The sequence below is a fragment of the Primulina tabacum genome, chromosome 5, assembly GCF_025594145.1.
Source record: "Primulina tabacum isolate GXHZ01 chromosome 5, ASM2559414v2, whole genome shotgun sequence".
NCBI classification, from domain to species: Eukaryota; Viridiplantae; Streptophyta; class Magnoliopsida; order Lamiales; family Gesneriaceae; genus Primulina; species Primulina tabacum.
In genome coordinates, this window is record NC_134554.1 from 26,970,733 (window position 1) to 26,986,367 (window position 15,635).

Sequence of the window (15,635 nt, forward strand, 5' to 3'; positions counted from 1 at the left end):
CATACATCTTTGAAATGTTGCTGGGGCATTGCATAAACCAAATGTCATCCTTCTGAATGCAAATGTTCCAAAAGGACATGTGAATGTAGTTTTTTCTTGATCTTCGAGTGCAATGGGAATTTGATAATAACCTGAATATCCATCAAGAAAAGAGTAGTATGGATGACCTGCTACTCTTTCTAAAATTTGATCCAAAAATAGTAATGGAAAATGATCTTTTCTAGTGGCGTCATTTAATTTTCTATAATCAATACACATCCGCCAACTAGATGGGACTCGACTTGTTAAAAATTCACATTTTTCATTTTTTATCACTGTGATGCCAGATTTTTTTGGAACTACTTGTGTTGGGCTTACCCACTTACTATCAGAAATAGGGTAGATAATCCCAACATCAAGTAGTTTGAGAACTTCAGTTTTCACAACATCTTTCATGTGTGGATTTAATCTCCTTTGTGGTTGTTGAGATGTTTTAGCATTTTGTTCTAAATGAATTTTGTGTGTGCAAATTAGTGGATTAATGCCCTTGAGATCTTTTAGTGTCCAACCAATTGCATTTTTATGTCTTTTAAGCATATCAACTAATTTACCTTCTTGATCACTTTCTAGTTTGGAAGAAATTACCACCGGATATGTTTCATCTTCTCCAAGAAATGCATACTTCAATTCTTCTGGCAAGGGTTTTAACTCCAATATGGGTGGTTCGTCTTTGTTCTCATATTTTGCATCAAATTCTTTCTCTGATCCTGGTAACGAGTGATACCTGATAAAATCATCAAGATCAATTTCAATATTTTCTTTAAGAGTTTCAATTGAACAAATATCTAATTGATCACGAGTACTCCCTTCTTGATTGTTTTCTTCCACAAGAGTTTCAATAAGATTTTCATCTTCACTTTCATATCCTTTGTCATGTGGTTGCTTACAAAGATTAAAAACATTGAGCTCCAAGGTCATGTTACCAAATGACAACTTCATTATTCCATTCCTGCAATTTATAAGGGCATTAGAAGTTGCTAAAAATGGACGACCCAGAATTACAGGAATTGCATTACAAGCTTCGATAGGTTGTGTATCTAAAACTATGAAATCGACAGGATATACAAAGTTATCAACTTGGACCAATACGTCTTTTACCATACCTCTTGGCACTTTAACAGATCTATCGGCAAGTAAAAGTGTTATCGAAGTAGATTTTAACTCGCCTAGATTGAGTTCTTGATAAACTGAATATGGAAGTAAATTCACACAAGCTCCAAGATCAAGCAAGGCTTTTTTAATCTTTTGTTCTCTAATAATACATGAAATAGTAGGACAACTAGGGTCTTTGTATTTCAAAGTATTATTATTTTGAATGATCGCACTTACTTGTTCGGCTAAAAATGCTTTCTTTTTCACATTCAATTTTCTTTTCACAGTGCACAAGTCTTTCAAAAATTTAGCATATGATGGTACCTGTTTTATTGCATCTAATAAAGGAATATTAACTTTTACTTGTTTAAAAATATCATATATATCAGAATTCAAATTTGATTTTTTTGTATTTTTCAATGCATGAGGGAATGGTGGTGACACTGTCTGTTGAACCTCCTCTTCGCAAGTTATGGGTTCCACTTCCTTACCCTTTGGAGTTGATTTATCATCATCTTCACAAGGTTAAAGAATGGATTTTTCCACAACCTTACCACTTCGAAGGGTAATAACAGATTTTACCTGATCCATCGATTGAGTTCCAGAAGTTCCAGTTTGTGAATGATGATCCTTGGGATTAGGCAGAGGTTATGAAGGAAATTTACCTTTTTCATGAACATTAAGTGCAGATGCAAAATTTAGCAAGAGTATCTTTCAAATCTGTCATGGTTTGAGCAGTTTGAGTATTGATAGACTCTTGCTTTGCAATGAAAGAATTCAATGTATCTTCCAAATTTCTTTTAGGTGGAGGAACATAAGGTGCATAATTTTGAAAATTTTGTTGATTTTGGAAATGTGGTTGTGAAAATTGTGCAGCATTATCTTCCAAATTTCTTTTAGGTGGAGGAACATAAGGTGCATAATTTTGAAAATTTTGTTGATTTTGGAAATGTGGTTGTGAAAATTGTGCAGCATTATCATTCCTCCAACTAAAACTTGGATGATTTCGCCAACCTGGATTGTAATTTTGAGAAAATGGTTTAAAATTTGGCCTTTTGAAATTGTTCAAAAAATTGGCTTGTTCATGGAGACATTCTTTAAAAGAGGGCAAAGTGGGACAATCTTTTGTAAAATGATCACTTGTATCACAGATGTGACACACAATTTCTTGAACAGATTTTAATTGACCATTCTTTTTCAATTCAAGTGCCTCAACTTTTCTTGCCAAAGAGGTAAATTTAGCTTGAAGATCATGTTCATCTTTGAGAGTGTACATACCTCCATCAGATGTAGGAGATTGAATCTTGTTTGATGGTTCGATTGTACCTATAGTGTCCCAATTTTGAGCATTTTCAGCTAATGAATCGAGATACTCAATTGCCTCATTTGGATCTTTATCTTCAAATGTTCCATTACACATAAATTCAACAATTTGCCTATCTTTAGGTGTTAAGCCTTCATAAAATTGAGAAACAACTCTCCAAATTTCGAAACCATGATGTGGACAAAGATTAAGCAATTCTTTGTATCTATCCCAACACTGATAAAAAGTTTCTCCTTGTTTTTGAGTGAAAGTGATGATTTGCCTTTTGAAAGAATTTGTTCTATGAGATGGAAAAAACTTTTTCAAAAATTGTTGTTGCAATTCATCCCAAGTTCGAATGGATCCCGATCTAAGATTTTGTAGCCAAGTTTTAGCTTTATCTTTTAAAGAAAAAAGAAAAAGCTTAAGTCGAATGGTGTTCATGCTACAATTTAGATCATTATATGTGTTGCACACTTCTTCAAACTCTTGTAAATGCATGTATGGATTTTCAGAATCTAAGCCATGAAAATGGGTAAAAGTTGGATAATACCAGGCTTAAAATTTAAATGAGATGCATCAGGGGGAAAAACTAGACATGAAGGTGCACTAGTACGTGTAGGATTCATGTGATCTCTAAGTGTTCTTCGTCTATCATGATCATGTTGAGATTGAATTTCATCTTCATTTTCTTGGATAGGTTCTTCCGCCATGTTTTGTAAAAATAAAGGGTTATTTCGAATGAGTCGACCACTAAGTGTACGTGACCAAATGCTCATGCCAATGCAAATGCAAAAGAATAAAAACACACAAAAGCAATAAAAATTCAAATAAAGAAAAATAAACTATAAAAAAAATTAAATAGACTTGAAATTAAATTATACTTCCCCGACAACGACGCCAAAAACTTGTTGCGACTTTGATTGTTGCACTCCCAAGAGCAGGTTGTCCTACAAGTAGTATAATTCGATGAGTCCGATTATCGTATCCACATGGAAGCTAAGGTAATTACAAGTCCACTACAATGTCTTTTTGTTTTTTTTTTTGTTTTTGTTTCTTTTTAATTTTAATTGTTTTAATCTTTAATGGGTAAATTTTAATTGTTCAAATTTTAATTTAAGTAGTTGAGATTAAAGGATCCACTCTTGGTATTTTAATAAAGTTAACATTAACGAACATTATTGAAATCCACTTAATAAAATGGTTCCAATATATTAAATAATCATATTTATATTATGCTATATATTATTATCTTATAAGTATATAATATATACCAAAACTTATAAATGTGGTCAAGTATTTACTGTGCTATATATATTTGTAAACACTAAATCAAGGTTCCCACTTTAAATGGTTGGTAAAACCAAACAAACATTTAAATGGTATCAATAAATTAATACTATGATATATTCATATATAATAAATCAAGGAATCCAATTTAAATGGTTGGTAAAACCAAACTAACATTTAAATGGTTCCAAGAATTTAATATTATAATATATTTATATATAATAAATCAAGGCATCCACTTTAAATGGTTGGTAATACCAAACTAACATTTAAATGGTTCCAAGAATTTAGTGTAACATATAGCAACAATAAATCAAAACTCTCACTTATAAGTAGGGTATAAAAATGCTTAAAAAAATAAATATAACATAAACAATAAATAATGATTAAATAATATAAAACATAGATTCTTACCTTATAGTAACCTTATTATCATGCCAAGAGTTTCACCTTTTCATCTCAACTTTAGGAAGTTAGCTATTCATTATTCAAAGTGTAAAACTTTGAATATGAAATTAACATGCTAATTATATTTAAATGAAAAAATAAAGAAAAAATATAGAGAGAAATATTATGAACTCAAAGGTTTGTTCATAGAATGAGGGATATCTCAATACATTACAATGCACCCCTTTTTATAGCCAAATTTGGGGAGACAACAACAAATAAAATATTATTTTTTTACACAAAAGTCTTCATTGGTGTTTCAATATATTATATTATATTACACATCACTTTTGAAAATCTTCTTCTCCAAATTTGCTTCTTCACATAAAAAGAAACATGTGGATAATTGAGTTGTCTAGTTGTGGTATTTTTTTCAAACCATTTGACCAAGTAATTTGAGAAATATGGTCAAAATACTAGAGCATGGTAAAACTGCCACTCCTTTGGTAACTTTATTTGTTGCTTAATTTGATCCCAATTGTGAGAGGATTTTTATCTCATGCTTGCCACCAATATTGTAGATATTAATATCAACTTTCTACAGGTCCAAGAATCACATTAATCCCATTCGCAACGCCAAGTTTATTCTTGTTTTATCGAACCTGTAAAAAATAGTAAAAACCTGTAATTACACAACAACTTATATTTTATACAATTTATTATAAAACATATAATATTTAAACATTTAATAAAACAAAAACTATATATTTATATTATAAAACATTTAATTAATGTACAATTTTTATGTTTATCAAAACTAATTTTTATTTTTATGTAATTGATATCTGCTGATATTGTATTGACGGGGATATCGAGATTGTTCCGTTATGCTGTTGATTTTGAAATAAATTCAGATTAATCAGATTCAGTATTGAATTGGGAATGGAATATTGATATTATGATTCTCGATATGTCGTTTCAGATTTACAGAGACAGTCTTGAGTTTAGAACTGATATTGCTTCAGACCGAGACTACGAACGAAATGTATAAGTCAATGTGGTACTGTGAGATCGACTCAAAAAGGATATACTTGAGTTTCCCTAAATCACATACTTCTTATTATTATGTTCATTGCTTTGACTTGATATGCTTGTTCTATGGATGTATAGAAAGCATGTATTAGATGAGTATTAGTCGAGTGATCTTGTGACATAAGCGCCGATAGTGATGGAATCGTCACTGGCACATTGCACGATATCACAAGATAGTGTATTGGCGATAGTGCCACAGTCTGTGACGGATAGGTCAAGACATTGGATGTTTGGTTATATCGACATGGATAGAATCGGAGTTTCTACTATTACTGTTGGTCTATATAGGAATACCAACGTCTGGAAACCGGGATCCCTAGACTAGGATTGAGTCTAGTTTGAGTCGTGGAGTCACGAGCATTGTCGACAGTTTTATATTGATTATGTTTCAGATTTTGATACATATTGCTGTTATCTGTCCATGCTTTTATGTTTATCATATGATTGCATGTTCGTTGATTTATACTGGGATTATATTCTCATCGAAATTATCCGGCTGTTATCGTGTTTGTATGTGTGTATGACAACAGGTGGGACAGGATCAGGGTCGAGGAGATGACGAGAGATCATGAATAGAGTGGAGACCACGGACTTTGACGTTGCTGTAGATAGGGTTTGAACACTTGATAGCTAGTTGTTGAACTTTCGTCTGTAATGAATGTATGCTGTACAGGACTTGTACCTCATGTTATACTGATATGTATACTAGTATGATTTTCATTACGTTCTGTATTTTAAAAAAAAAATTAGACCCTGTTTATTATAATTGATTAAATGGTCACAATGACGATTATGAACTTGATTACCATCCGGGTCCCCACAACAGGTGGTATCAGAGCTGATAGATCTTTCAGATTGAGATAGAAGCTAGTGAGCGGGGTAGATTGAGTTTTCTTTTCTGCTTTTGATTGCTAGCATGATTTACTGCTTTAATACATGTTAGTTGATTTATCTGATTTGATATGGTAATATGTTTTATTGAGAATGAATCAGCACCGATTCTAGATCAGCGGTAAGATGATCAGAAAGGGACTGAGATAGATTTGTCAATTGTGATTGCTAACCCTTTTGATAATCAGATATGCCTCCTTGAAGAATTCTGGAACAGGGCAGTACTTTAAATCCTCCGATGGATGTTACAGCCACTCCGATGGAGACATTATTGAAGAGATTTCAGTCTTTTCATCCGCCGACTCTGAGGGGCACTGAGACTTCAGTGGATTGTGAGAGCTGGTTAGACGACATAGAGATGATGTTTGACTCTTTGGACTACACTCATGAGCGGAGAGTGAAACTGATAGGGCACCAGTTGCATGACGTTGCAAAGAACTTGTGGATTACAACGAAGAAGGCATTGGAGCATAGAGGTACGACTATTACCTGGAATGTGTTTAAGACCGAATTTTATCAGCGGTTCTTTCCAGTTTCATACAGGAAGGACAAGGGGGCCGAATTTGCGAATCTGAGACAAGGGCAGTTGACCATTGAGGAATATGTGTCTAAATTCTCTACACTATTGAGATTTGCTCTACCTGTGGCCGAGAATGAAGAAGCGGTGGCTGATCAGTTCATCAATGGCTTGAATCCAGAGATATTTACATTGGTGAACACTGGGCGACCAAACAACTTTTTTTATGCCCTGAACAGAGCAAAGGGAGCAGAAGCTGGTCCGATGAGACAGAGAGGAGCTTCATATGTTGCCCCAGCACCGATACCACAGCAACCCCCTCCAAGATTCGAGAGTGGTAGCAGCAGTGGTGGAAAGAAGGACTATCTGAAAGCCAGAGGAAGACAGTTTAAGAAGTCTGGCAGCAGTTCTTCCAGTTCCAGTGGCTCGAGATAGACTGGTCAGAGCCAAAGTTATACAGGATCATATTGCAGCACTTGTGGAGGGAAGCATTCCATAGAGCAGTGCCGAGGAGTGTTTGGCTCTTGTCGTATATGTCGACAGCAGGGACATTTTTCCCGAGTATGACCCCAGAGAGGTGCACAGGGATCCCAGGCAGCAGAGTCATCTGGATCAGTGGCTCAGACCGGGAGACGACCATCTGCTGTCCATTTTTTCCAGCCAGCACCGTCTACCCAGTCACAGCAGAGGCCAGGAGGAAGCCAGACAGTGAGCCAGCCTCCGAGACAGCAGGCCAGAGTTTTTGCTTTGACTGAGGGGCAGGAACATGATGCACCTGATGATGTCGTTGCAGGTAACTGTTCTATTTCTGGTTACCTTGCTTATGTATTGATTTATACTGGTGCATCACATACATTTATTTCTGAGAGATTTGCATTGATGCATGCATTACCTGTTGAGTCCCTATCTACTGTAGTATCTCTTTCTTCTCCTTTGGGAAAAGGTCTTGTATCAGTGACTTCTGTTAGATCTTGTATACTACGATATGACGGGCATGAGATTGAGTTAGACTGTATTGTGCTTGGGTTGTCTGATTTTGACTGTATTATCGGAATTGATATGTTGACCAAGTACAGAGCTGCAGTTGATTGTTTCCACAAGATTGTGAGATTCAGACCTGAGATGGCTGAGGAGTGAAAATTTTACGATAAGGGTTCTCGAGCCAGAATTCCTTTGATATCCGTATTATCTATGACTCGATTATTGCAGAAAGGAGCGGAAGGATTCCTTGTATATTCAGTTTATTTACTGAAGTCGAGTCCATCATTGGCGGACTTGCCAGTGGTGTGTGAGTTTGCTGATGTCTTCCTAGACGAGATTCCTGTATTGCCTCCGATTCGAGAGATAGACTTCAGCATTGAGTTGATGCTAGGTACAGTTCCGATTTCTAGAGCTCCGTACAGAATGGCACCGATTGAACTGAAAGAGTTGAAAGATCAGTTGGAGAATTTATTGGCAAAGGGATACATCCGACCAAGTGTATCTCCTTGGGGTGCTCCCGTGTTGTTTGTGAGGAAGAAAGACGGTTCAATGAGACTCTGCATTGATTACCGGCAACTGAACAAAGCAACGGTATCCATTGCCCCGTATAGATGATTTGTTTGACCAGTTGCAGGGTTTTTCTATTTATTCCAAGATTGATCTGAGATCTGGATATCATCAGCTCAGAGTCAGGGATTCTGATATCTCGAAGACAGCGTTCAGAACCAGGTATGGACACTATGAGTTTATTGTCATGCCGTTTGGTTTGACCAACGCGCCAGCTGTGTTTATGGGTCTGATGAACCGTGTATTTCAAAAATATCTCGATGATTTAGTGATTATTTTTATTGATGATATTTTGATTTATTCGAAGAATATGATTGAGCATGCAGAACATTTGAGAACTGTGTTGAAAATTCTGAGGACTGAGAAGTTATATGCTAAACTGTCGAAATGCAAGTTCTGGTTGAGACAAGTTGTATTTCTAGGGCATATTATATCCGGAGACGGTATATCAGTGGATCCCAGCAAGGTTGAGGCTGTGATTTCTTGGCCGAGACCAACATCAGTGCCAGAGATTCGCAGTTTTATGGGTTTGGCAGGATATACCGTCGGTTTATTAAAGATTTCTCGAGTATTGCCAAACCGATTACTCACTTAACTCAGAAGAATGCTCCGTTTGTGTGGTCAGAAAACTGCGAGTCCAGTTTTCTGGAATTGAAGAAAAGATTGACCAGTGCACCGATACTGACTATTCCCTCAGGTACTGGTGGATTTGTTGTTTATTGTGATGCTTCTCACAGAGGTTTGGGTTGTGTGTTGATGCAGCGAGGGCATGTGATTGCTTATGCCTCGAGACAGCTGAAGCCACACGAGACTCGCTACCCAATTCATGATCTTTAATTGGCAGCCATTGTATTTGCTTTGAAGATATGGCGACACTACCTCTACGGTGAGAAATTTGAAATTTATTCTGATCACAAAAGTTTGAAATATCTGTTTTCACAATCAGAACTGAATATGAGACAGCGAAGATGGCTAGATTTACTGAAAGACTTTGATTGTGAAATCAAAAACTATCCGGGAAAGTCCAATGCAGCAGCGGATGCATTGAGTCGAAAGGTATGTGTTTTATCCTTATCGACAATAGGTGTTTCAAATTTGATTGAAGACTGCTGTTTGTCTGGATTGGTATTTGAGACATATTGTAGACCGTTGAGATTATATGCTATTCAAGCTGAACCAGAGCTGATTTTGAAGATTAAAGCGGCTCAGAAAGTTGATCAAAAAGTTCAGAAATCGATTGAGATGGTCCGATCAGGTCATCAATCAGAGTTTCAGATACGTAAGGATGTACTGTATGTGAATAATCGTCTTGTTGTGCCGAATGTTTCAGAGTAGAAACAGCAGATATTGACTGAAGCGCACAACAGTCGATTCAGTATCCATCCTGGTGGCAGAAAGATGTATAATGACTTGAAGACACAGTTTTGGTGGAAGCAAATGAAATCTGATGTCACAGAATTTGTGTCAAAATGTCTGAATTGCCAACAGGTAAAGACTGAAAGAAAGAAACCAGGAGGTCTACTGCACAGTTTATCGATTCTTGAATGGAAATGGATCACATTTCCATGGATTTTGTGACGCATTTACCGAGATCCTCCCGAGGTGGTGATGCAATTTGGGTCGTGATTGACAGATTGACCAAATCAACATGTTTTATTCCGTACCAGAGGACATACATGTATGACCAGATGGCTGAGATTTATGTTAGAGAGGTGTTCAGATTGCACGGAGTGCCGAAGTCGATTGTATCAGACCGTGATCCTCGGTTCACTTCGCACTTCTGGCAGAGTTTACAGCAGACTCTAGGTACGAAGTTGCATCTGAGTACCGCATATCATCCACAGACTGACGGACAGTCAGAGCGGAACGATCCAGACATTGGAGGATATGCTGAGAGCTGTAGTGCTTGATTTTAGCACTGGATGGCAAGATGCATTGCCACTTTGTGAATTTTCGTACAACAACAGCTATCAGACGAGTATTGAGATGGCACATTTTGAAGCTTTGTACGGAAAGAAGTGTCGATCCCCTCTTTATTGGGATGATATCTCTGAAGTTCCTGAGACTGGACCTGACATGATCAGAGATATGACTGAAAAAAGTGAAACCGATTCAGAAGAAAATGAAGGCAGCTCAGGACCGACAAACCAAATATGCCAACCTTCGACGTAGACCGTTGGTATTTGAGGTAGGAGATCGAGTATTCCTGAAGATTTCTCCTTTTAGGGGTGTGGTCAGATTTGGCAAGAAAGGCAAATTGTCTCCAAGATACGTTGGTCCGTATGAGATTCTCGAGAAGATAGGAGATCGTGCCTATCGACTTGCATTACCGACTTCTCTATCTGGAATACATGATGTCTTTCATGTATCGATGTTACGGAAATATCTCCTCGATGATTCCCATATTATCCAGCCAGACGAGGCTGAGCTTGATGAGTCTCTGAGTTATATTGAGAAACCGGTTTCAGATTATTGATCGTAAAGAAAAGCAACTCAGAACGAAGACCATCCCACTTGTGAAAGTCCAGTGGACTCGTCATGGCATTGAAGAAGCTACTTGGGAGACTGAATCAGATATGAGATAGGAATTCCCAGAGTTACTCCACTGATGTGAGTTTACTATTTTAGTTTCTGTTATTTCTTATTTGATTACCTTTGATATGATTGCTTGAGATTTCGAGGACGAAATCATGTCGCAGAGGGGGAGAATTGTAAGGCCCGAGATTATGTCATTTTAATCCGAGATTATTTAATTTACGAATTTTGGAATGATGAATTAAATTCCACGATTTTTGTAATTATTATTAAAAGAGTTTTGAGGACTAAATTGCAAATAGTGAAGAATTCAGGGGCTAAAGTGCAATTTTGGGACTTGAGTGGGACACTTGTCATGCAACTTGATATATAAAGTTCAATTCTCCTCCATTCTTCAGCCAAGGGAAACGAGAAAGAATACAGAGAATTAATAAATTTTCATTTTGCTTCGAATTGTGATTTTTAAAGAACCGTCTATCAGAATTTGAATCCGGACACAGTACTGTACTCTTCTCGTCGACAGCTACAACCGGACGTAAGTTTTATTGAGTTCTGTTATCATTTGAAATTATCATATTGGAGGAATTATTATTTGATTATTATTAGGTGTTCTGGAAATACTACACATCGTAGAATCGAAACCGGATTGAAGAACAGATTGATTATGGAATTGTTATGATTTTCTGATTATATTGATTGAGATTGGTCAGATTTGGATTATTGATTGATTACAGATTGTAGCGGGTATGGGTTATGATTTTTAATTGATATCTGTTGATATTGTATTGACGGGGATATCGAGATTGTTCCGTTATGCTGTTGATTTTGAAATGAATTCAGATTAATCAGATTCAGTATTGAATTGGGAATGAAATATTGATATTATGATTCTCGATATGTCGTTTCAGATTTACAGAGACAGTCTTGAGTTCAGAACTGATATTGCTTCAGACCGAGACTACGAACGAAAGGTATAAGTCAATGTGGTACTGGGAGATCGACTCAAGTAGGATATACTTGAGTTTTCCTAAATCACATACTTCTTATTATTATGTTCATTGCTTTGACTTGATATGCTTGTTCTATGGATGTATAGAAAGCATGTATTAGATGAGTATTAGTTGAGTGATCTTGTGACATAAGCGCCGATAGTGATGGAATCGTCACTGGCACATTGCATGATGTCACAAGATAGTGTATTGGCGATAGTGCCACAGTCTGTGACGGATAGATCAAGACACTGGATGTTTGGTTATATTGATATGGATAGAATCGGAGTTTCTTCTATTACTATTGGTCGATATAGGAATACCAACGTCTGGAAACCGGGTTCCCTAGACTAGGATTGAGTCTAGTCTGAGTCGTGGAGTCACGAGCATTGTCGACAGTTTTATATTGATTATGTTTCAGATTTTGATACATATTGCTGTTATCTATCCATGCTTTTATGTTTATCATATGATTGCATGTTCGTTGATTTATACTGGGATTATATTCTCACCGGAATTATCCGGCTGTTGTCGTGTTTGTATGTGTGCATGAAAACAGGTGGGACATGATCAGGGTCGAGGAGATGACGAGAGATCATGAATAGAGTGGAGACCACGGACTTTGACGTTGCTGTAGATAGGATTTGAACACTTGATAGCTAATTGTTGAACTTTCGTCTGTGTTGAATGTATGCTGTACAGGACTTGTACCTCATGTTATACTGATATGTATACTAGTATGATTTCCATTACGTTCCGCATTTTTTAAAAAAAAATTTAGACCCTGTTTATTATAATTGATTAAATGGTCCCAATGACGATTATGAACTTGATTAGCGTCCGGGTCTCCACACCAAATCTGTCCGGTTTTCAATCAATATAATTAAAAAATCATAACAATTCCATAATCAGTCTGTTCTTCAATCCGATTTCGATTCTATGATGTGTAGTATTCCCAGAACACATAATAATGATCAAATAATAATTTCTCCATTATCATAATTTCAAATGATAACAGAACTCAATAAAACTTACGTCTTTTTGAAGCTATTGACGAGAGGATCACAGAACTGTGCTCGGATTGAAAATCTGAAGGCCGGATCTTTAAAAATCACAATTCTAGTATAAAATGAAGCTTTGAGGAATTTCTATGGAAGCTTTCGGTTTTCTTTGCTGCCATTCTGAAGTAGAATGAAGGAAATATATCCAAATACATGGCAAGGACAAGTGTCCAACTAAAATCCCATAATTTCACTTTAGCCCCTGAAGTCTTCACTATATGCAATTTGGTCCTCACAACTCTTTTTAATTCAATTTCAATCCTATGGAATTGTAAAACCATGGAATATGACTCAACATTCCAAAATTCATAAATTAAATAATCTCGGATTAAAATGATAAAATCTCGGGCCTTACAGCTGGTCCTCGGGTTGTGTGCGCCATCAGTCGAGTCAAATAATCCGTCAAGACCTCCCCCAACCTCACTTGCATCCATCACACCTAGTGAGTCTAAAGACTCAACACACCATCATCTTTATAGCAAGTAATATGTAATACAGTAAACATATGACAGTGAAAAATATTTGTACTTAAAATATCGTTTTCATGAAGATGCATAAACTTCAAACATGAACATTTTTGTAAATCTTTTATGATGCATGAACTTTAAATAGAAACATTTTCATAATGATGCATCAACCTTAAGCATAAACATTTTCATGACATGTATAACATAAACCTTAACCTTTTCCTTTTTCCTCAACATGACATGACATAAAACCTTTTTAACATGATCAAAAACATTTTCTTTTCCCTTTTGTTGAATTCAGATTGTTAATTGTGACTTTCTTGACATGACATGACATGAAAATCGATGGATCCATCTACGTGAAACCGCAGTACTGGGCGGCGGGGGACACCAGCAACACTCTCACCGGTCAACTGGGCCCTGGCCTATCATGATTGAATAGAAATACGATCGTCGAGGTTCCCTCGGGGGCCTTTTCCCATCAATGGGTTCCCTCTGGGGCCTTTTCCCCTCACGATATTCCTATTCTTCCGTTACCACAAAACCGTTACCACATATTCGCAATGATGGAAACACGATCGTCGGGCTCCCACTGGGACCATAACCCTCACGATGTCGCCAACATTAACGAATTAGTCACAATCACTTCACTTCCTTCAACATTTACATTCTCATCACTTTATAAAAATCATGCATAACATAACATTTTGTTTTTGAAACCAAGCATGTAACATGTCTTTTAAATGTCTTCCTTAAATCATAAAATCCCTTAAACATTAAAAATCCTAATTTAATCATGAACATTTCATAAACATTTAAAAATAATCATAATTCCATAAAAACAGCATTTAGGGCACTGCCATGACCTTTACTAAGTTCTAGGTGTAAAAAGACCATTTTACCCCTAGACTCGACATTTTCCGATTTCGACTATTTTCTTGATTTCATGACTCTAACATGTCCCAAATAATTATTTAAGCCTAATTTAATTTTCCCATAATTTTATTTGTCTTAAAACTTAGACTTTTTCAATTATCTTTAATTAATTGTTTTAACGGTGTTTTAATCCCGAAAAATCCCAAACTTTAATATAAAATTCCTAAATTCTAAATTTAGTCTTTTTATATTATTTTAGCCCTTATGGACCACGACTCGAGCCCCGTGAGCCATTTTCCAATTTTTCATTATTTAAAACACCCTATTCGACACCTAAACTTCGACTCTTAGCCATCTCTTAATTTTATCGAGTTACCCTCGGACCATAACGAACCAGAACCTGCCCAACATGTTGGAGTACCCTACTGGACTCTAACTTCACCAAGAAACCAGCCCAAACCACAAAAACGACAGCTTCCTAAGTAACCCCATGCTGGCCGAGACTTTCAGCTTTCATGGACTCTACGATTTTGGTGTCTAGACCCTAAGCCGATGCCCCAGCCCCTGAACCAACTTATTGTGCACCACGCTAGGACCCTAGTGAGCCACCCAAGCCCAGCCCGTAACCCTGAGTTGAGCCCCTCATCCCCTGGACCTGTGCGTAAACCCTGCACCAACTTGTGCATGGTTCTCGGGTGGAGTCCTAGCATAGCTAGTACTCTTCCCCAGCCCTGACCGTGAGTCCTAGCTTGGCTAGGACTCCCTCCTTGACTCCCTCGTGACCTTGGCTAGCCTCTGGAACCAGCCAACCCAACCCCAACCCCCTGCAATGAAAACCCGAACCCTCAACCCAAGACAGCAACTCGCGCTGCTTGGTGTTTTTGTTTCTGCCGTAACTTTTGGTGGTGATTAAGGTGAGTTGGTGTGATTCTAAAAAAAGTATAAAACTTACCTAACCATACCTAGACATCATGGCAGCCCCTTATTATAGTAAAAACATGTTTCAACATCAACGGGTAGCATGAAAATCAAGCATATGAACAAAACGAGAGCAGCAAGGTTTCGGTGCTTCATGCTTCATACAAACCATCTTTAAAAATATAAATATGACATGATGGATGAGAAAAAGGAGATGTAGGCATGCCTTTGCGTATTATACGCTCGAATAATCGTTGACGACGAAGAACGGGAGAAACTTTGGCTACTTACTCCTTGAATCCTTCGAAAATCCTTCCTCCAAGTGTGTTATGTGTGTGCCGTGAGATAGGTGGAGTTGGGAGAGAATATTTTTCAGAAAATAAAAGTGGCCGATTGTTTTGTGTGCAAGGTTTAGGGTTTTAGGTGTTTTAATCTCATATAAACTCTAATTAAGTTACTAACTAGGCTTTAGGCCTATCAAGCCACAATTAAGCCCATTAGTCTTTTAATTAGAATAAAATATATTAGTAAAGTTTTGGTAAAAAGTTTATGAATTAAATAGCCGGGTTGCCAAAAAGTTCGCATTTTAGTTGAAAAGCCAACACCGATAAAATTTACGTCCCGGCGTAT

General features: G+C 36.9%; 1 protein-coding gene across 1 annotated transcript in view; it reads right to left on the reverse strand.

The window, feature by feature from the left end:
- The window catches only part of LOC142544305 (uncharacterized), a 57,476-nt gene that overhangs the window by 33,258 nt on the left and 8,583 nt on the right, over nt 1-15,635 (reverse strand). The window contains exon 2 of the mRNA XM_075651366.1: nt 354-485. Coding sequence (XP_075507481.1) covers nt 354-485 — 132 coding nt within the window. The remainder of the gene's footprint in view (nt 1-353; nt 486-15,635) is intronic.